The 22,838-nt window shown below is 40.7% G+C and overlaps 1 protein-coding gene across 1 annotated transcript in view; it reads left to right on the forward strand.

Annotated features, from left to right (window-relative positions):
• LOC111861610 (NFX1-type zinc finger-containing protein 1) overlaps window positions 1–22,838 on the forward strand; it is a 76,246-nt gene that overhangs the window by 6,891 nt on the left and 46,517 nt on the right. The window contains exons 2-6 of the mRNA XM_033750390.1: window positions 688–3,782; window positions 5,528–5,611; window positions 10,915–11,186; window positions 12,178–12,321; window positions 18,119–18,308. Of these exons, the coding sequence (XP_033606281.1) occupies window positions 719–3,782; window positions 5,528–5,611; window positions 10,915–11,186; window positions 12,178–12,321; window positions 18,119–18,308 (3,754 nt within the window). The 5' untranslated portion in view covers window positions 688–718. The remainder of the gene's footprint in view (window positions 1–687; window positions 3,783–5,527; window positions 5,612–10,914; window positions 11,187–12,177; window positions 12,322–18,118; window positions 18,309–22,838) is intronic.

Here is a 22,838-nt window from a genome sequence, read left to right on the forward strand (position 1 = left end):
TCAACCATCTTGTGTAAACTGGAGCCTGAGCAGGAACAGCGTGACACTAGCACACTCAGTAAGAGTAAGAACTAATCTCCATGATCTACTGTAAGTGTGTGTTACATACACACAAAACATTGTTCATTGCATGGTTGAATAATTAATACTGAATCAAATACTGGACCATTTTGTGCGCCACTCTGTATAAAGAATTCTTATCAGATTCACGCAGACTTACCATGTTGCCTGTTTTATTGGTGCCTAGTATCAGGTTGATAACCTTCCTATTGCAGTGCTGTATATTTAGCAAGCACGTTTTTAGAGGGTTGAGATTACATGCCTTTCTTAAAGAGGAGGAAAACATTAGCATACATTTTGGGGAATGGAAGGACAATCTTCTGCTGACAAAACCAACTTGTAGGCTGTGTGCTGCCTATGTGCCATGAGTTAGACAGCCCTTCTGTCAAATATCTGGAAGACTTCTTGTTTTCTGGGATGTGATGTGATGTGATGGAGATTGCAGGTTCCTCTGAAACATTTGCTTATCCTACTAACTGTAAGAAGACCTCAAGTCTCACAAGTGTGTTTTACTGCCCCCCTGCTATTCATTTATCCCCATCTTTTGTTCATTATCGTTTATTATTTTAAAGCATGCTAAACCCTCTAACTTATTTCCAATATGCTTGTTTCATATTTTATCAACAGATTCCCTAAATGTTGATTCTAAAGGGGAACTATGGCTGAAAGTTTGGCTGATGGTTTCTACGCCGCTCTTGCAAATGTGAAGGCACAGCAGGATTCTAGGTCTGGCGAAGAAAATGTGCAGATAAAACGCTTGTCAGCCCAGTCTGTAAGCACAGAGAACCTTGTTGGTAATGAATTACAATCCAGGAAGAAATCGAGACCGCTGAAAAGAGATACTTCTTTGGACCATTTCGGGAACACTTCAGTAATAAAGGATAATGGAAAGTATGAAGCATTATCTAAGAAGAAAAAGAATATTTCCAAACCTAGAGAATGTATTCTACCTCCTACAGAAGACCAGACATTGGGTGGCATATTAAAATATGAACTGTTTCCTGGAAAGGGAGGAAATAGAAAACATGATGGAGAAAGAAGTCAGTCTTATTGTTCTGCTGATGATGTTGGATGGAAGAGAGTGCCTGAACATAAGAATAGTAAAAGTAGAAACCAGAAGCCTAATTCTGGATGCCTGAAGGGTGAAATTATTTCAGATACCTTTCACAAGGCAGGAAAGTCTTTTGAGACACAGGCAGGTCATGATAGACTTAATACAGAAGGAGGGCATCAAAGTGGAGGTCATGCTGCTCCTACACAGGAACAATATCAAAGACTGTCACAACAAGGAGTGGAGCGAGAGTGTGTTCTGGGGTGCAGACAGCTTGAAAAACTAGCTGATGAAGAGCCATATGATATTATTATGGTGTTAGCCAAACAAAGGCGTGAGTTTGAAACACTCTTAAAACAGCCACTGAAGCCAGATATGTTAATTCTAATTGTAAGAGTTTTATCAAAACTCAGTAAAGCGGACTTGGAAGAAAACAAAGTTGCTGTTCTGTCTCTGGCTTGTATTCATGAATTTCTTGAGCAGTTGTCACAACATATAGCTCTTATTCCTCTTGAAGTGAACAAAAAGAGGAAAGAGAATGTTGGAAACTTCTTTGAAGATCTTATGACTTTTCTGGAAACTGTTGTTAGTCTCCTGCCAAGTAAAGCAGTTCAAGGGTGTGGAAAAATTTTCATGATTACTGATATGTTGATAAAAAATTTTGAAGGACAACAGCTTTCATGGTCTAATTTTGATGAAGTGAAGGCAAAATTTGTGCATATCAAGGCTCAATATGAAGTCTGTATTGAAGATGAAAAAAGGAAGAAAAAGGAGGATGTGAATATATGTGCACTAGAAATTCAACAGGATGACTTCAGGAAAATAAGCATATACCCAAATGCAGAAGAGATCCTCGCTGAAGAGCCAGGATTTGTTAGACCAAACATCATTGATGGGGCATATGAGAGTGTGAATCATTATCTTGATACTCAGTTTCGTTTGTTGCGTGAAGATTTTGTTTCACCTCTGAGGGAAGGGATTTCAGGCTATATAAACATGACCAACAAGAAGATGACTAAAAAACTTACAAGTGTAACAATCTATCATAAGGTGGTATTTCTCACTCGTAAGGTTATAAAGGACCAATTTGGACTGGTTGTTTGTTTTGACCCAAACAAGCGTCTCAAGAAAGTAAACTGGGAGCATTCAAAACGACTTTTGTTTGGTTCATTAGTTCTGTTTTCAAGAAATGACTTTGCGAATGTAATTTTTGGAACTGTGATGTACAGAGATCTGGAGGATCTAAAGGAAGGAAAGATTGTCGTCAAGCTGTGTGAAGGCTCAGATGTTTGTGACTATATTGATTTATTTTCAAATGAATTTGTGATGGCCGAATCACAGGTGTATTTTGAACCATATTACCATGTTTTGAAGGCATTACAGACCATGAAACAGGAATCCTTCCCAATGGAGAAGTATATCATTCATGCAGAAATGTCAGCCGATCTGCCGAAGTACATGTGTTCAGAGGGAGGCGTCCTGTTGGATATAGATGGTAGGACAGTTTGTGTTTTGCAAGATGATTCTTGGCCAGGACCATTGGAATTGGAACTTGATGTTTCTCAGTACAGGGCTTTCAAATCAGCCCTTACAAAAGAATTTGTCATTATACAGGGACCACCAGGAACAGGGAAGACTTTTCTAGGACTCAAAGTAGCCTCTGTACTCCTAAAAAATTCCCCTATATGGAATGCTTCTCGCAATCCAATCCTTCTAGTGTGCTACACAAATCATGCCTTGGATCAGTTCCTAGAAGGACTTATTGCAGTCACCAACAAAATTGTGCGAGTTGGTGGGCAATCAAAGAGCAAAATTCTAGAGGGCTTCAACTTGAGAGAGAAGCGTCACAAGCAAGAAGGAGATTTGTGTGATGAAATAAGAGAAATCTATTACAACATATCTGGTATAAGGAAAGTCATGCAGAGGATTCTGTATTATCTGGAAATGATTGCCAGCCACCAAGGAATTATTTCTTTGTCTTTTCTAAATAAAGTGGACATAGTTCGCGATCAACATTTAGATTGTTTTGCATCTCATGATAAGATGCTTACTGAAGAGCGGTTTACTGAATGGCTTGAATATGGAATGTATGATGATGTGCCTCCATATGAGGCAGAAGGATATCATAATGAGAACCGGAGTCAGAATGTTGTAGATGATTTGGAATCACAGCCTGACGTTCATCGTTCTTTTCTGACTTTCACATTAGATTTAGAGATGCTTGAAGGAGACATAGAATGGTATGAGTTACAAAAACAGTACCTGCAGACACAAATTAGAGAAGATGCAAACCTTGTTTACAGGATGCACATGGTGGAGGATATGTGTGAGGACTTGAAACTGAGGTTGAACTATATCAAGAGACAGCTTTGCCATAAGGGGAATGAAAACAGGAGTACAGTGGAACGTCTTTTGCAAGTAAGGAACTTATGGCAATTGCAGGCAGAAGAAAGGTGGATTCTCTACAGATATTGGGTGGACAGATTCAGAAATGCTTTGCTTGAGGAGTTGTGTAAACAAGAAGAAGAGTTACGTCGTGAAACCAGGATGTATGAAGAAGCGCAGCAGATGAATGATCTTGACATACTTAAAGATTCACTGATTGTTGCTATGACGACTAGTGGAGCTGCCAAGCTGCATTCCTTGCTGCAGGCTCTTAAAGCCAAAATAGGTAAGAAGAGTTATGAGTATTAATTGTCATGTAAAGTAATTTGTACGGACAGTTTGTCATGAAACTCTTGACTATTGTGTTTCGTGTTAGGGGAGAGAATAGAAACTTTTTCAGATTTCCTTCCACAATACAGAAATTGTTGATTATTTAAAGATAAATTATATCCTAAAAGAATCAAATGTCTTACGTGAAAGAGTGCATCTTTTTGAATAGAGCACGGTGTTTTACAAATTTCTACTATGTACTCTCTTCTTTAAGAACTGTTAAATTTAGGAATACAGTGAAACCTCACTAATTTGGAATTCATTATAAATTGGATAACTTCTTTTTGTGCATTAGAACCTTGATAATCACGATCAGGAAGTTGTAGCGGAAGAACAGTGCGAAAGGGGAACGCAAACCAAAATATTTATTTCATGATATGCAATCTAAGTTTCAAAATAAAGTTGTATTGCCTAAAAACACACTTGAAGTCCTTTTTATAAGTTCACTGAACCTGTTTTCAGTAGGGCTTCTATAATTTTGGTCTTTCACTAATTTAGAAGAAATTTCGCTCACAGTTAGTCAGAATTAGTAAGGTCTTACTATGTAATTGTTCCCTTGTGTAATACTTATTGTGCATTGAAACGGGCCCTCATGTACATTGGAACTATATCCTAACTATGAAAAGGGAACAGCAATTAGTAGCTCTCTCTGACTGGAGTACAGTTATTGTATAAAGCAGAAGGAATAGGTTCCCTTACCATGAATTTTACTTCCATATGATTTTACATTTACTGCAGTTTATTCATGCCCCTAAAGTCTGCTGTTTAACTTCTGCCATGTGGATCCCCCTTGTCAGCACTCAAGTTACCAATTCACAGAGGAGATCTGTATGATGTGACAGATTCTTCATGGGTTTCTATAAGTGCCTTGAGTGTTCAATTTTCACTCTACAGATGGTGCTAGCAGTAGGCACAAACTGGTTTCACAAATTCCATGTTTTCAGTTTCAGTTTTCATGAACTTGGTTTATTGTTTATGTTTATTGCATAAAATTTTCGCCTCTTTTTCTATCTTTGTTTCAGATCTGTGCATGCTTTATCACAATTTTTATTTCATATTTTCCTGTTATCTCCCTTCAACAAAGCCTCACCTCAGGTGTACTCATATGTAGCTGTAGTTATGTGATACATACTCTTGACAAAGGTGAAGCCTATTCATGAGTATGTAAGGATTTAGTTGAAAAAAAAATCTCTGGTCATGAGCCTCAATCGGGCTTGGCACAAAGATGAACTGATTGGCGGTGAACTCCCTGTCATAAAGTAAGTGACTCAGACATGGGTTGTCTAGTGATTGAGGTTAGCTCTTCCTAAGGACACAACAGAGTGAACATAATATCGTAAAGAATAATTTTCATGAAGAATGCCATCTTCCGGGTTGTGGCGCTGTGTAGGTATTGTGCAAACTGACGTTTCGGAGGAATGTATCAGCTGCAGTCACCTGCTCACATTTCTTCCTCGCTCGTGGATTTTTATACCCTGAAGATGGAGGTGATACGTTCCTCTTGAATGTCAGTTTACACAATATCTGCATGGTGCCACAGCTCAGAAGACAGCATTCTTCATAGTCACCGCTGAGATCTTAAATAATTTTCATGTCAGTTCTGCGATCCAATATTCAGTCTTTTATTTATTAAGTTATATTAAATATAATTTTGCAAGTATTGTAGTGTGTCTGCGTAATAGATGAACTGTGTTATTGCAGTGATTGTTGAAGAAGCAGCTGAAGTCAACGAAAGTCACCTTGTTGCATCTCTGACACATCACTGTGAACATCTCATCCTTATTGGTATGTTCTGTCAAATAATATACTCAAATAATGAACTTCTCTTTTACCAATATAAGAGTCAATTTTACTGACCACACAAAAAAAATGTGTTGTGTGGTCGGTAAAATTGACTCTAATATTGATTAAATACACAACAGGATGCAAGAAACAATTAAAGTTCTCTTTTACCGGTGAATGCTCAAAGTTAAAAAAAAAAGTAAAGCTATCCCTGTAACAGGGCATGAAGGCCCATAGGGTTGTGAGATGTTGAGGGTCCCACATTATCTAGAGAGACAGTCGGCTCCCCAGGAAAATTATTTATTTAATTCCTGGTACTCATTTCTGTTGGAGGCTGAGTGAACCGCAGGGCCATAGGGCGGCCAGAAAGATTAGGTCAATTGAAAAAATCCAATGACCTCATCGACCTTCCGACTTGTAGCATAGTGCCTTAACCACTATGCTACCATGTGCTCCCCGGTGAATGGCCATTGCACCGTAATTTTGTTTTCAAGTTCTTTTTTCTATTCAAAATTAGCTAATAACCAATGAATCTGCAAACGTGATAATGCATAGGAAAAGGAAATATATATATATATATATGTGTGTGTGTGTGTCTGTGTGTGTGTGTGTGTGTGTCCTTAAGTTATGATGTGGTTTTTAAGTTAAACCGTTTTGTAAGAGTTATGATAGAAACATGAATCCAACTGTGAACATGTGGCGTACGGTCTGATGTAGCTCCATAGATGCATAGTCAGATCTAGAGATAAAGATTGGAAGATTTCAGACCCACTCTTCTGCTGTACTGACAAACAAAAATTCTTACAATATTATATTTAACCTTTTGACGTGGTCATTTAAATTCCGCGGCCGCGGCTCCTGCGGTAATATATTCAGCCGGCCATTTAAATTTTGCTCGAAAATTATTTATTCATCATTGTTCTTAAATTCTATGAGATAGGAACATGAAACTTTCACTAAAATGATCTTAAAAGTTGGTTTTATAACCTTGCCTTATAATATGAGCACCCGGTATCTCGGCTATGTAAGCAGGTGACGCCTTGAAGCATTAGTCTAAACACAGAGCTGGCTCTCGAAACGACCACCAAGGTCAGTACGATAAAATGGCGTCAACTGGAGCGATAATGAGTACTTTTCCCTCCCCCACACACATCCGTATCGTCTCAGGGGGTGACCACAGTGTTCTGCCTTAAATTGTGGCGTATTTCTAAGAAATGGGTGCTATGTACTGTGCGAAAGCAATCGATTTTACGAGAATAACATTTTGGACAACCCTCTTCTAAGAATTCCAATGGAATGTGTTTGTGTGGCCAGCTCAGGGCAATATGATATTATATACAACAGCACACATCACCTCTCTGGTGTTTATTACTTCACAAGCAAAGCAAATACGCCATTGAGTGACGAAACCGCTACAAGAAGCAACACGAATTTGCTGCAAGACAGGCATATGTAACGATGACTTATCTCAGCTAAACTCGTTGGCTTAGTATACTCTGTTCTTGTGACAACAGGCCAGCGAAAAATCTAACAATCTACAGCAAAACCATCAATTATTATAGGCGTTATAACATAGGTGTGCAGCTGGACGAAACATACACGCCGAACCCCCCCAGACGATTTAAATCCCTGACGAAACATACACGACGAACCACGGCAACGGGTTAAGCATCCTGTTGCACTCTACACAATATATGACACAAACTCTGTCCTAAGTGCAACAATTTATTGTAGTTCTTTCATCTTCCTTTCTTCTATACTACATGTTTCGGCCGTAAATGGCCATCATCCGGTGTATATTCTCACGTAGCTGCTACACTGCACGTAGTTTAAAATTTAAAAAACGCCAGTCTTCCCAATTGTTCACTTCTCCATTGCTAACAGGTTTCGATATATCAGAATCCTCCCCACTGATATCTGTCAGATATGTACAAAATCTTTGTTAACTAACCAACTCCATTGAGCTGAGTCATCGAGAAGCCTCTGATTGCTCCACAACTCGAAGAATTCCCAAACATTTAATGAAACCAAAAGGTTCATGACAATGTTCATAGGAGCCTTCCTCTGGACCTATCCTGAACCAGATCAATCCAGTCCATACCACTACATTTTATGTGTCTTAAGATCCATTTTAATATTATCCTCCTTCCTACATATTGGTTTCTTTCTGGCTTTCCCACCAATATCCTATATGCTTTCCTCTTTGCCTCAATTTGTGCTACTTGCCATGCCCAACTCATCCTCCTTGACTTGATCATTCTAATTATACTAGGCAAAGAGTACAAGTAATGAAGCTATGGTATGGAATTTTTTATTTGTCTGTCCCAAAAATTTAACTGTACCATATTTTCAAAGGGCCTGTTATCTATCTTTTAATTGTGATGTTGCCCTGTGTTCTGGTGACGACAGTAGAATGTAATTAGTTTTCTCTTCATCTGCTTATAGAAACCTCCTTCCTGGCTTCAATAATTAAAGTTTCTATGTTTTGCTTTATGGTGTCTGTGTTAACACCCAGTAGATTCATATCATCAGCATAGACCAGCAGGTGATATGTCCCATTTAATTTCAGTCCCACCTTGTTTTCCTGGACCTTCCTAATGACATATTTTAAAGCAAAATTGGAAAGCAGTGGCAATAAAGCATCTCCTCTTTAGACCATTTTGAATAGGGAACATGTCAGACAAATATTTACTTATACTGACTTTACTACAGGTTTCATTTAAACACATTTTAATAAGCATACCCAGTTCCATGGGATACTCCAACCTCAGTGAGAATGTTGTACTGAATCATAGGCCGTCTTAATTCCATTTTTGAGATAAGTGACAACAGCTGAAATGATACCCAGATATTTAGATTGCCGAATTTGCGGTAGCAGCTATAGTCGGTCAGTGTAATGACAGAATTCAGCTGAAGAGAGGTGGGGAAGGCAAAGTTGTCCCTGTGCTTAACTAATTAAGCACCTCTCCATGAAGACGTATGAGGGAGTGATTGGATGTATAGATCCACGTTTTCTTGACCTTGGCACTAGTTTGAGGTGAGTGGTTTGCTTCACTCCCTGGCCGCTTTACCCCCAGGGAGGAGAGAACCCGGTACCCATTGGATATGAGGCTGGGTGGGTCCCCAAAGCCAGTTTGGATGACTTGGAGAAGAGAAAATTCTTGACCCTACTGGGACTCGAACTCCAGCCCCTTGGTCATCCATCCCATAGCCGGTCGCTATCCTGGCTGCTCCAGCTGAAGATGTGAGTAGGGATAACCCTTGGAACACCAGCCAATCATCCGAGACCAAACCAAACGAAACCATAGCAGACCAGACCTGTAACCAATAATCAAAGTTAAACTTAATTTAGGTAATTAATCAGTTCCATGGAGCAGAGACCTTGAGAAGCTAGTAGTCGCTCAGTTAGTCAGGAGGTTCTCATCCTCTTATGGAGCCCCAAATTACATCACTGTGTTCACAAGGCCTGCAGCTTGTCTCTTTGGAATCTGATGCATCCAGTCCACTTGCTGTCACCTTGTTTCTTCAAGATCCATGTTAATATTTTCCTCACATATTTGTCTAAATCATCCAGATGAACTGTTCCCTCCAGGTTTCCTGATTAAATTGTTGTATACATTTCCCCTTCTCAGCTTAGTAATCCTGATATATTTCCTGTATCGTGGAACTTCTGGGAGAGTTGAGGTTCTGGTGTTTTTGTGGGGCTGTGAGGGTTACTGTCATCTGGGATGTGGTGTTATATAGTCTTATTAGTATTTACTGATATTAGAAGGGTTTTTACCCTGAAGATGGAGGCAAGGTGTTCCTCTGAAATGTCCTCACTAAATGCATGCCGGACTGCATGCTGTCACATCCCAAAGATTGTCATCTTGCTCTTTATGCAACTTTCTACCAGAACGTTAAATGTACCTGAGATGATTAAAATTGTCCATCATAATTGCTGTTCGATGCCAAGGGCGTGTAGCATTTTTTGTTAGGTGTATGAACAAGGAAAGCCACAGCACAGAATAACTATGAAAATGTCCCCTCACTGCATGATGTAAGATGTCTTTGCCCTAATGATAACGTTTCCTATGAATTTAAGGGTGTTTTATTTTTCTTCTTTATTTACGAAGGGGGACCCAAAAATAACCGGAACCGACCTGTTGCGCGCGCATGCTTTGTAGTTACGAGTTGTGCTGTTGGTGGTGTTAGCTGGGGGTCTCCCGCGACTGTTAGTGAGCTGGCGTCAGTCTGAGTTAAGTGGTTTGTCTGTGGTGCTCTGTTGTGTGCGTTCCTGTTTCAACCCTTTGGCGATTAGTGAGATGGCTGACCAGAAGGAACAAAGAGTGTGCGTGAAATTCTGGATCTGGATGCTTCGGCAAGCCTTTAATGATGATGCTTTGGGGAAATCACAGGTCTATGAGTGGTTTTCCCGTTTCAAATCTGGCAACATGTCAACAGAAGACATGCCACGCCCCGGGCGTCCTTCGACAGGAAGAAATGACGAAAACATTGCCAAAATCAAACGTGCAATTGATGAAGATCGTCGAAAGACCATTAACCAACTTCCTGAGGAAACGAACATCTCATGGAGCACGGTCCAGCGAATTTTAACCGAAGGTTTGCACATGAGACGGGTGTCTGCAAAATTTGTTCCTCGCTTGCTCGGAGATGACCAAAGAGAAAACCGCGTGAATGTTTGCCGCGACTTGAAGAGTGAAGTGCAGAACGATCCAGAATTTCACGCACACTCTTTGTTCCTTCTGGTCGGCCATCTCACTAATCGCCAAAGGGTTGAAACAGGAACGCACACAACAGAGGACCACAGACAAACCACTTAACTCAGACTGACGCCAGCTCACTAACAGTCGCGGGAGACCCCCAGCTAACACCATCTAGCAGCACAACTCGTAACTACAAAGCATGCGCGCGCAACAGGTCGGTTCCGGTTATTTTTGGGCCCCCCCTCGTATTTTTGCTTTTCCCCCATCTGTCTTTTCTGACTGATGCCGTGATAAAACCTTGAAATAAATTCTATCGTCATTGATCCTATACCATTCCTGGTAATCTGAGCATCTCAGATTCTTGCAGACATGAGGGAATTAAAGGTGAAGGATGAAAGTGAAACTTGTGCCTGTGTTTATACATCATCTTATGAAGATTTATAAGGGGAGTGGAGGCAAATCTCCATTTATTCTTCTCATCACTGGGTGAAGATGGTGAGCTTTACACTCTGGCTACCTCACCTCTGGAGACAATAACCAAATGATGCACATTGTACCAGTTTGACTCTGTGTGGTTGTAACTCTGTGGTTTGTATGCAGGAGACCATAAGCAGTTGCGACCTTCTCCTGCTGTGTACAGACTTGCACGTGACTTCAACTTTGATATCTCCCTTTTTGAGCGGATGTTGAAGAATAAAATGCACTGTGAAGTGTTGAAAGTCCAGCATCGTATGAGACCGGAAATAGCAGAACTAATTGTTCCGGCCATCTATCCAGGGTTGCTGAATCATAACTCTGTATTGCAGTATGAGAGTGTCCGTGGTATGCTGAAGAGTGTGTTTTTTATCACACACAATCATGCAGAAGAAGAGGTACATAACATTTCAGTTGTTATTGCAGTTCTATTTTAAGTTTTCTGAGGATTAGGAAGTCACAGAGGCTGTATATGAATTATCTTTACAACTTTACTCGTGAATAAAACAGTGTGTGAGAAGACATAGACACATTGTAAGTTTTGAGGTTTTCACGGCGATAACTGTGAAGAAAGTCGTCTTCTGGGATCTGGCGCCGTGTATTCTTCGTTTTAACCGACGTTTCGGAGGAACATATCGCCTCCATCTTCAGGGTAGTTGAGTTGCATGCGAATAGAGATAGCTGTAGCAGCAATGATTGGGAAGTGAAAAGTGCTGGTTTATATATGAAATAGGAAGGGGAGGGGGGGTTGGGAGGTGGGACCAGTGGGAAGAATGAACAGCGATTAAGTCCATATGTGGTCTGGGGGGCGAAAGGGGGGATATCGGTCAGCACTTTTCACTTCCCAATCATTGCTGCTACAGCTATCTCTATTCGCATGCAACTCAACTACCCTGAAGATGGAGGCGATATGTTCCTCCGAAACGTCAGTTAAAACGAAGAATACATGGTGCCAGATACCAGAAGACGACTTTTTTCACATAGACACATTGTTTACATTCACCATGGGCAACATTTATAATATGTACAGTGTCCAAGCGACATTCAAGCTCCATCTATGTACACTGCAGCATATCGGCGTCAGTGATTCCAATAGTGGCTTGAATATATAATTTAATATTGCTGGATAAGATAAAATGATCACTGAATGATGAATTTGGTAGATGTACTAAATAGTGAGAGTAACCTAAATTAAAATGGTGTTGTGACATTGCAGAGTGACTGTGGAAAACCATGAAAAATCCACTCTCAGAGGAGTCGTCTGATGGCCAGCGTTTGAACTGGGATATGTCCAGCATTGACACATGAGTGCTTACCAGTCCACTGCAAAACTTGTTGGAAGTTTAAGTAACCAAGACTTTTCACATATAGTGTTCTCTTGTATTGCAGGTGGAAGACATTTCTAGCCACAGGAACACTCATGAGGGTGATTTTCTCATTGCTCTGTGCCGCTATCTTGTCATGCAAGGATACTCACCGAGTCGCATTACGATTTTGGCAACATATTCTGGGCAAATGTTTTACTTACGTAGTGTGAGTATAAGATTATGCATCTGAATGAAAGATAATTTGTTTTAAAGTATTATCATTTATGTTCAGTGTATGCTGATTGTGAAAATTGGATGTTTTGAATAAACAGAGAAATTATTTTCCTTAGCTCATACCATATTCACTTGCATAATTATTCTTATCCAAAAATCATGTATGAAATTTGTAGGGCATAAAATATGTGAATATTACAAGTCTAATTTTGCATGTTAGGTTGAACTGATGTAGGTGGATTCTTACCACATTTTCTTTGATGAAGAGTGAGACGGAAATGCCCCTTGATAAAATTTTGACAGTTCTCATCAGAAGTGTGATTGAATCTGAATGTGACATGAGAGCATGGTGAGCATATTCACACATATGGGCATCACTGTATGATTCTTTGATTAACACTGAGATGAAAATGGCCCGTGATAATATTTTGACTAATGCATATTTTGTAAGCAGATGTTCTGAAAGTGATTGTGATGTGGCAGTGCTGTATGGATATTTGTCTCAATTGACTCCACCATACAGATACTTGATAAACATGGAGACAAGAATTTCCCTTAATAAAATTTCACCTGGTGCATAATTTTTGCAAAAAAAAATGTAATTTAAATTGGATTAAATGGATATACATACTTACCTATGGATCCTACCAAGTAACACATAATTTTCATGGGAAATACAGTTGAAGTTCTGCACACTGTGTCCTTCCCTGGCATAACAACCCTGTGTTATTGTTGGCCTCCCCCAGGGTCCTTCTCCATAGGTTTTTATACACCAGGGATTCTGAGATCTTTCAGTACACTATCCAGCCACCCACCTTAGGCTGAGTCGTCCAGCCCTTCTTGTGCCTTCAGGCTCCAAAATGTTACTCTCCTAAGTGGAGATACCACATTTGCCTTGGCTAGGTGTCCTACCTACCTGAGCCTCCCCAATTTGGCAGTCCTCACTAGGGCATTGTATAAGTCATATAGCTTATAATTACATAGGGCAGTCAAAAATTTCCTGGAATTCCGCTGCAGAACAAGCGATAAGATAGTGCACACACTGTAGTGGTGGGAAGCTCAGCATGTCTGCTCGCAGGCACAACAGGTCTGGACACATTTCAGTGTGCAGTGTCGTTTGAATTAGACGTGAGTGTTGGCCATTCGGTGCAATGTCACAGTTCGAACAGCGTGCAAACATCAAGTTCATGTGCAAATTGGGAAAATCTGCTTCAGAGACGATATCGGCCCTGCAGCAAGTTTGCGGTGATACTGTACTAAAGAAATCCGCAGTTTACGACTGGTTTTCCTGGTTTAAGAATGGACAAGAGATGTTAGAGGAAGACCAGCACAATGGGAGACCTTCGACATCCAGAACCGAAGAAATGAGTGGAAAAGTGCAACAACCGATTCAGTGTGATCGAAGAATGACCATCGCGGAGTTGGAGCAAGAAGTTGGTACTGTTACTGGCCATTTCTATGTGCAAGTTTTGCAGAGGTTATGTGATGCGGTTTGGAGGAAGCAGTGCGACAAGTGGCAGGGACAGTGGTTTCTGCATCATGATAATTCACCAAGTCACACATCGCTGGTTGTGCAGCAGTTCCTCGCCGAGAAAAACGTTCCTGTCATCACTCAACCACCGTACTCTCCAGATCTCGTTCCAAGTGACTTTTGACTGTTCCCTACTCTGAAAATGGGCCTCAAGGGGACTACACAAGGCGAGAACTGGATGCTGTCTCAAGAGAGCTGATTAAGTTACATCTTCTCTTAACCCGAGTCCTATCCGCAGTTGATTGGGACCTAATCGACCACATCACGACCCAGAAAGCTGTTAATATCGGTGACCAAGCTAGAGCCAGACAGTGCAAGAAGTTCATCAACTTGCAGAAGACACAACATCCACCCCAACTTCAAGAGAACAGGAAGACTGTGGTCAATCTAAGTGATGTACCGTTGGAAGAAGCAGCTTACTCTGCTCTGAGCAAGGGCCTGAACTTTGCTGTAGCCCCTAGTTCTATCCCAGTCAAGGACATCCTGTGCGGGGTTGAAAAGGCTGTAATGGCCCTACTGGAAGAGACTGCAGAGGAGATTCGACAGGAGACAGGATCCTCAAGGGCTCCAACAAACCCAAGGACAACCTCACTGGTGCCGAGAGAAGAGCTCTCCGAGCCTTAAAATCCAACGAGACTCTCACGGTTCTTCCGGCCGACAAAGGTAATGGTGCCATGGTTTTGGCCACTTCTGACTACAACCAGAAGATTGTTGCTCTCCTAGAGGACAAGACCTACAGGAAGCTGAAAAAGGATCCCACTGACTCCATAGAGCGCAAGACGTTGCTTCTCCTAAAGAAGTCCCCGTTCCCTGAAGAGATCTGCCAACAAATACGACCACAGTGTTCCAGAACACCGAGACTCTATGGGTTGCCCAAAATACACAAACCTGACGTACCATTAAGACCAATTATCAGCACCATTGGCTCCCCCACCTATCGCTTGGCCAAACATTTGGCTGGCCTACTTAACTCCTACACCTGTTACTCCCCACACCACGTGAGAAACTCTGCCGAATTTGTGCACACCATAAAATCCCTCCGATTAAACCCTTATGATATGATGGTTAGCTTTGATGTGGTATCGCTTTTCACCAAAGTGCCAATCAAGGACAGTATGGATCTACTAGGAGGAAACTTCGCCGAAGATGTTTTGAGACCCTTTCGCCATGTCCTAACCACATCCTACTTCAGCTTCGATGGCCAGTTCTATGAACAGACTGATGGTGTAGCCATGGGCTCTCCACTATCTCCGGTCATCGCCAACTTCTACATGAAGGACTTAGAGGAGAGGGCGCTGGATTTGGCCCCACTCAAGCCCCTATGCTGGTTTCGATATGTGGACGACACCTTCGTCATCTGGCCCCACGGACCTGACAACCTGAAGGGTTTCCTGAACCGCTTAAACAGTGTCAACCCATGCATTCAGTTCACCATGGAAACCGGAAGTGAAGGCCACCTCCCCTTCCTAGACATAGATATTTACAGGAGACCCGACGGCTCTCTAGACGATACAGTATACCGCAAACCCACACACACCAACCTCTATCTCAATGCCAAGTCCCATCATCACCCTTCCAGTAAACAGGCAACTCTGTCCGCACTGGTACACAGGGCCAGAGCTCTGTGCGGTCAAGAGAGCCTGCGTGGGGAGTTGGAGTTCCTGAAGGACATCTTCAGACACAATGGCTATAACGACTGGCAGATCCACAGGTCCCTCAACCACCATCCCAACAGCAATCAACATGATGACCGCAGAGACACTGTCGCCTTCTTGCCCTTTGTCGGGACTATATTCAACAGGATCAGCAGAGTGCTGTCCCGACACAACATCAAATCAGTTGGCCTGCCCCCAAAGAAAATATCTAATTTCCTCCAGCCTGTCAAGGATCACCTGGGACTGAGGACACCGGGAATTTACAGAATTCCATGCGAGTGCGGCAAGGTCTACATCGGGCAAACGGGCCGTTCTGTGGACACCAGGTTGAAAGAACATCAACAGCATTTATGACTAGAACATCCGGATAAGTCAGCCATAGCTGAACACAGCATCGAGCTAGACCACCGTATCCAGTTTCACAAAACCGCCATAATCACCAGTAAGAGCCGTTACCTAGATTGCATAATCATGGAGGCTGTTGAGATCGAGCTCCATCCGAACAACATGAACAAGGAAACAGGGTTCAGTCTCAACAAGTCATGGAAGCCTCTCATCTCTTCCCTCAAGAGAAATCCAACAAGCCACCCCAGTTCTTCGTCATGTCATTGACGTCAGTAGCCTGTCCCCAGCCAACCGGTTCTTCTTGTCTAACCGCAACCTCCAAGTGCTATTGAACTCAAGTTTCCTGGATTCACTGGCCTTCCCCCCCTCCCTTAGCACAAAACACCATATATGGCCTTAATCGCTCTCCACTGCTCCTATTGGTCCGCTCTCCCTAACCACCCCCCCCTGCCTACTTCGTATATATAGCAGTGCCTTTCACTTCCTAACCATTACAGCTACTGCTCTCTGCATTCACAAGCCATTCACCTGCTCTGAAGATGGAGGCGATACGTTCCTCTGAAACGTCGGCCAAAACGAAGAATACACAGTGCCAAAACCCAGAAGACGACTTTCTTCATAGTCATCGCAGTGAAAACCTCAAAACTTACATATCAGCCTTGTTTGACTGTTTAAAGAACAGCATGCATTTGTTGTTCCATCATACTGTCCCACTTTTATTTAGCCCTAATTGTTTGGGAGTAGTGAATTTAAACCCCCTGCTACTGTGGGTGCTGGCAGCAGATGTGTCAGTAGGCATATGTAATGACAAGCATGCACAGAGTCACAGTGTTGTGACATGTGGCTGATAATGGTCAGAAGTAATTACGAGAATTTGTGGCTTAGGTTGTGCACTAGGTTCTGTTCCAGGGAAGAAAAGAGTGTGGTTTTACCAGACTTGTGGTAAAATCTGTATGGTGGCATCTTTCAAAAGCCCTCATGTTCACAAGAATGTTTCAGGATGGGAACTAGTGGAGGAGGCAGTATCATTCACTTCTTTTTGGTGTTTTCAGTTGTAAGTCAGAAGAAGATAAATATACTGCATGCTGTAAACTTTAAAATGCAGGATTTTAATTGGTGCATTTCATAAATTGGAATGCTGATCATACTAGATTCTTTTCCCTACAGTATGAATGTTGCCACATGACAGTGCACTGTGCAATAATATTGGAATGATTGGTATTGACTCACTGGGTTTATAATTTCCAAAGATCCTTCACTAGTATGGGTTTCAGTATGGCAGCACAAATTTGAATAACTGTTTTAAAAGACATAAAAATTAAAATATACAAAACTATAATTTTGCCTGTGGTTCTGTATGGGTGTGAAACTTGGTCTCTGACTTTAAGGGAGGAACATAGGCTGAGGGTGTTTGAGAACAGGATGCTCAGGAGAATATTTGGACCGAAGAGAGATGAAGTGACGGGAGGTTGGGGAAAACTGCAAAATGAGGAGCTTCATAACTTGTACTCTTCTCCAATTATAATTAAAATGATGAAGTCTAGGAGGATGGGATGGGCACGGCCAGGAGGAATGCATATAGGATATTGGTGGGAAAGCCAGAAGGAAGTAGACCACTGGGAAGACCAAGCCATAGGTGGGTGGAAAATATTAAAATGGATATTAGATAAGACAGCCTGTTATGGATTGGATTGATCTGGCTCGGGATAGGGACCAGTGGAGGGCTCCTGTGAACACGGTAATGAATGTTCGGGTTCCATAAAACGCTGGGAAGTTCTTCAGTAGCTACAGAATTGGCAGGTTGTCAAGAAGGTCTCAGCTCCATGAATGAGTGAATGAGTTTTCTGTGATGCTCTTATCTCTTGAACTAACACCATTTAGTAGAGCCTTTCTTGGGAAGAACCTAATAGTCACTCTGATTGCCTAGAAATTCCCCACCTTTCACTGAACCCAAAGACTCATTTGCTATGTTCAGAAAGGTTCGGCAGTGGAACAACAGAATCCAATCTGCATCCTTGCACCATATTTCTTTGAGATCTGTTTAAATAGTCTCTTGTCATGTCATGGGTGATTTCTTTCTGTCAGATAGTCAGACATTTTGTGTGCTTTTTTTTTTTCCAGTTATCCAGTGCATTTTGTATGGTCCATGTATTTCATCTTCCTTGGGTCGAACTTTATAGTAATACTTGATGAAGGGTGCAAATTGTGAAGAACATCTCTTCTTAAACATTGAGTAAAGATTTTGTATGTGTTTATAGGTACAGAAGAAATACAGTATGCTGGAAAAGGTAAAAATAATGGTGGTAGATAATTTCCAAGGAGAGGAGAATGACATAATCTTGCTCTCTTTGGTGCGGAGCAACAGAGAAGCAAAAATTGGCTTTCTCAGCGTTGAGAACAGAGTGTGTGTTGCATTGTCAAGAGCAAAGATGGGCTTCTACATTATTGGTAAGTATTAGTTGTTATATTTTAAAAACTAAGCATCTTCATTGTGATATGCAGATTTCTAATTCCAGTGATAGAATTAAAAGTACTTGGAATATTGTTATGACACTCTCTGGTAGAAATTCTCACATTAATCTACCTACCAGCACTACTAACACTTTTGTTACAGCATATACCAACCCAGTAAACACTGCTGAATCTTTTAATGAATATTTTTTATCTCTAGCAAATACAATTATTACTAATATATCAACAAATTTTAATAATCGTAATCTCACTGAAAATGTGAAAACTTTCAATGATTATTAATCTGCTACCCTAAATGTAACTTTTCGTATCGTCAGATATAGCCTGGTCTCTACTAGTGAAATTGTAAATGTTGTTGATGAATTGAAAATGACAAATTCTCGTCCATGGTTTATGCTAACCATCTTACAGTGTATACACTTTTTCACCTTATTCTTCACTTCCACACTACATGTTTCAGCACTAATGTGCCATCCTCAGGTGTCTTTATGCACGTTAAACTATTGTACTGCATGCCATGATGTCTTCGTTCTAAAATGACTAAAATCTGTATTCGTCATATATGTCGATGAATTCTAAATAATAAAACTTTTCAGATTCATCCTACGTCGCACTCAAACACACGAATTACGCCACTCCTCTTTTATATGAGCATTCTTCCTACATACATTTGTGTATCGTGTTCTGTGTTGTGTTTTGCTCCTGTTACTGCATGCATTGAACTGCAAATTCTAATACAGTCAACTCTCGATTATCCGGGGGCGGATTAACCGGTTTGCGGCTTAACCGGGGCTTTTTTTTTTTAAGTTTATATGTTGTTTAATATTCATTCACTTTTGTTTCACATGGTGAGTTTAACACTATTTTCGCACTAGTGTGAACCGAGCTCTGCATTATTTCGTCCCGTTATGCGAACACAATGTTCTAGGGTGGGGGTGAAAGAATGCAAGAATTTTTGGAAAGTTTCAAGGACAAATACACCGCCCCAGGTTATTTAACGGTACCATCTCAGTGTGAGAGTGCATTGTGAAAGTAAGTATCAGTTTCTTAATATAGATCTTCAAGTGCGTTAGCAAAATGTCGGGGTTTAAAAGGAAGCGTGTTGTGTTAAGTATTCAACAGAAACTTGAAATTATCAATCAGCTGGAAAAAGGAGCTGTAGTTAAACAATTAGCAATGCAATACGGTATTGGAGAACAAACTGTTCGTGATTTGAAAAAACAAAAGAATGAGTTAATTTCCTTTGCTTCGTCTTCTAATTCAAGCGGAATGAAGAAGAGAAAAACCATGAAGAAATCAACATACGATGATCTCGACAAAGCGATGCTGACCTGGTTTAATCAACTAAGGGCACAGGGAACAACAATAACAGGACCAGTTTGTGCTAAACAAGCTAAATATTTTTTCGAAGCACTTGAACTAGAAGGGAGTTTTGACGCTTCTTCCGGTTGGCTAACACGTTTCAAGCAGCGTCATGGAATACGAGAAATCAGTATTCAAGGTGAGAAATTGTCAGGGGACTTGTCAGCATCAGATCAATTTTGCACCAATTTTGATAGTTTTGTGAAAAGTGAAAATCTGCTGCCAGAACAAATCTATAATGCCGATGAAACGGGTCTTTATTGGAAATGCTTGCCAACCAGAACATTGGCATTTCAAAATGAAAGACAGGCTCCAGGTCACAAATCCAGTAAGGAGAGATTGACAGTCTTGTGCTGTTCTAATGCATCAGGAACACACAAACTAATACCAGTAGTTATCGGCAAAGCGAAAAGACCACGCTCTTTTAAAGGAACAGTAGCTTCAAGTCTGCCTATCCATTATTTTAACCAGAAAGTAGCTTGGATGAATAGAGCGATATTTAAAGAATGGTTTGATTTTAAATTCGTGCCTCAAGTTCGTGACCATCTAAAATCCCAAGGCCTACCTGAGAAAGCTGTGCTCCTCATTGACAATGCGCCCTCACATCCTAACGAAAGTCTCCTGAGGTCAGATGATGGAAATATTTTTGTGAAATATTTTCCCGCTAATGTTACCGCACTTATCCAACCAATGGATCAAGGAGTTATCTCAAGTATGAAGAGAATCTACAGATCAAATTTGCTACAAAAGTACATCGATGAAGGCAATGATCTGACGTGTTTCTGGAAGTCCTTTTCAGTATTAGATGCCATATACGAGATTTCAACAGCGTGGGATACAGTAAAGCCATCTGTATTGAAAAATTCATGGAAGAAACTGATGCCTTTCATCACTAATGAAGATGACGAAATCCATGGATTCACTGGATTCAGTGAAAATGAGATAGCCATAAAATTGACAAAAGTGGCTAACCAAGTTCATGGTGGTGAAGAAGTCAACGAGGAAAATATAAGAGAGTGGTTTAACTGTGACTCGTGTGAACCGGGCTTCGAAATGTTAAGCAGTGACGAAATCGTAACTTCAATGGGGGTGCAGCCAGAAGAGCGGGAAGAAAGTGAGAATGAGGAAGAGGTGGACAGTGTTGCCAGTAAGAAAGTATCACATGGTGCTGCGCTTAATCATTTGGAATCCTTACTAGACTATCTTGAGAGTGAAGAGGACAGTTTATTAAGTGACAAGCTAATATTACGTAGGCTTCGTACGGATATCCGTAAAAAGGAAAATGCCGCGAAAAAGCAAAAGACAGTATTAAATTATTTTAAGTGTTAAGTGTGACCGTAAAAAGTGCTGGATGTTGTTGAACAGTGATTGAAATAACTAATTCATACTGAGTGTAATGTAAAGAAAGTATTAAATAGGCCATGAGATGACATAGAAATGAGGATGAATAAATTTAAATACAGGTAGGTCTATAGTATTATGAAGGTATTAAAAGGTAAAAGGTAAAGTTGTTCCTCTGCTCAACGAATTAAGCCCTACGCCATTAAGGCGTGTGGGGGAGTGGATGTATAGATCCAAATTTTCTTGACCTCGGCACTAGTTGGAGGTGAGTGGTCAGCTTCACGCCCCGGCCGCTTTACCCCCGGGGAAAGAGCCCCCGGTACCCATTGGATAGGAGGTTGGATGGACCCCAGAGCCGGTCTGGACGATTTGGAGAAGTTAAAATTCTTGACCCTACCGGGACTCGAACTCCGACCCTTCACAGTCGTCCAGCCCGTATAATAAAATTTGGCTTAACCGGGTTTTCGATTAACCGTGACTTCCATCCCCACCATTAGCCCGGATAATCGAGAGTTGACTGTAGTTATGATGAAATTCCTGTAAAAATTCTGAAAAATAGTATTTGCTACATTGTTTCACCATTAACCTAAATAATAAATAGGTCGCTAACCCCTGGAATATTTCCAGATTGCCTGAAATTTGCAGAAATAAAACCCATATACATAAAGGGTGACAAGAATATCATTAGTAACTATAGACCAATATCGCTCTTGACTTCCTTCTCAAAGATATTTGAGAAGATGATATATAATAGACTTTATAAACATGTGGTCAATAATAATATATTGGTCAAGGAACAATTTGGATTTAGGACTAATCTTTCTACTAATAATGCCACTTCTAAATTGTTTGATCAGGTATTGACGGCTTTCAATGAGGGATATAATGTGGGAGGAATATTCTGTGATCTTGAAAAAGCCTTTGACTGTGTTAACTGTAAGATTTTGTTATCCAGACTGGAATTTTATGGTATCTCAGGATTAATGCTCAAACTAATAGCATCATACTTAGAAGGAAGATTTCAAAGAACAAGATTGCAATCTAAATATTACAATCTGAATACTTGCTCTGATCGAAGTAATATTACTCATGGAGTTCCCCAAGGTTCCATCTTGGGCCCTTTACTTTTTCTGATCTATATTAATGATCTCCCTTCGGTTTTAAACAAGATCTCTACCCCTATCCTTTTCGCTGATGACACCATTGTTATCATAAGTGAATCTGATCCCTATATTCTTCATAACAGGTTAAATTAAGTCTTAAAAACTTTAAATATGTAGTTCAATTTATTGTCCTTAAATTTCTCTAAAACACAGTATATTATATTTGCAGCAAAAAGGTTTTAGAACAAGATAATCATTTAAAAATTGCATATGGTAATAAGGAGATATCTGATTCATGTCACACAAAGTTCCTAGGCATCACTATTACCAACACTTTGTCCTGGAAGAAACGTGTTGATCAACTTTTACCAAAACTTAGCACCGCTTGTTATACAATTGCAACTGTCAAGCCTTATGTTAATTTGGAAACTTTGTTGATGGTCTGCTATGCTATTAACGTGTTCTGCATGCATAAGAGGGCACTCGGAATAATGATACAGGAGACTACATTTTTCTATGGAAAGGGGAATGAAATTCTTGAATTAGGTACAGGTTTTTTCATACATAAGAGAATCATATCAGCAGTTAAGAGGGTAGAGTTCATTAGTGATAGGATATCATATATAATACAGAAAGATTGCTGGTGTGATATCATTGTTATGAATGTTCACGCCCCAACAGAAGATAAAATTGATGACAT

The sequence above is a fragment of the Cryptotermes secundus genome, unplaced genomic scaffold (genome assembly GCF_002891405.2).
Source record: "Cryptotermes secundus unplaced genomic scaffold, Csec_1.0 scaffold4367, whole genome shotgun sequence".
NCBI classification, from domain to species: domain Eukaryota; kingdom Metazoa; phylum Arthropoda; class Insecta; order Blattodea; family Kalotermitidae; genus Cryptotermes; species Cryptotermes secundus.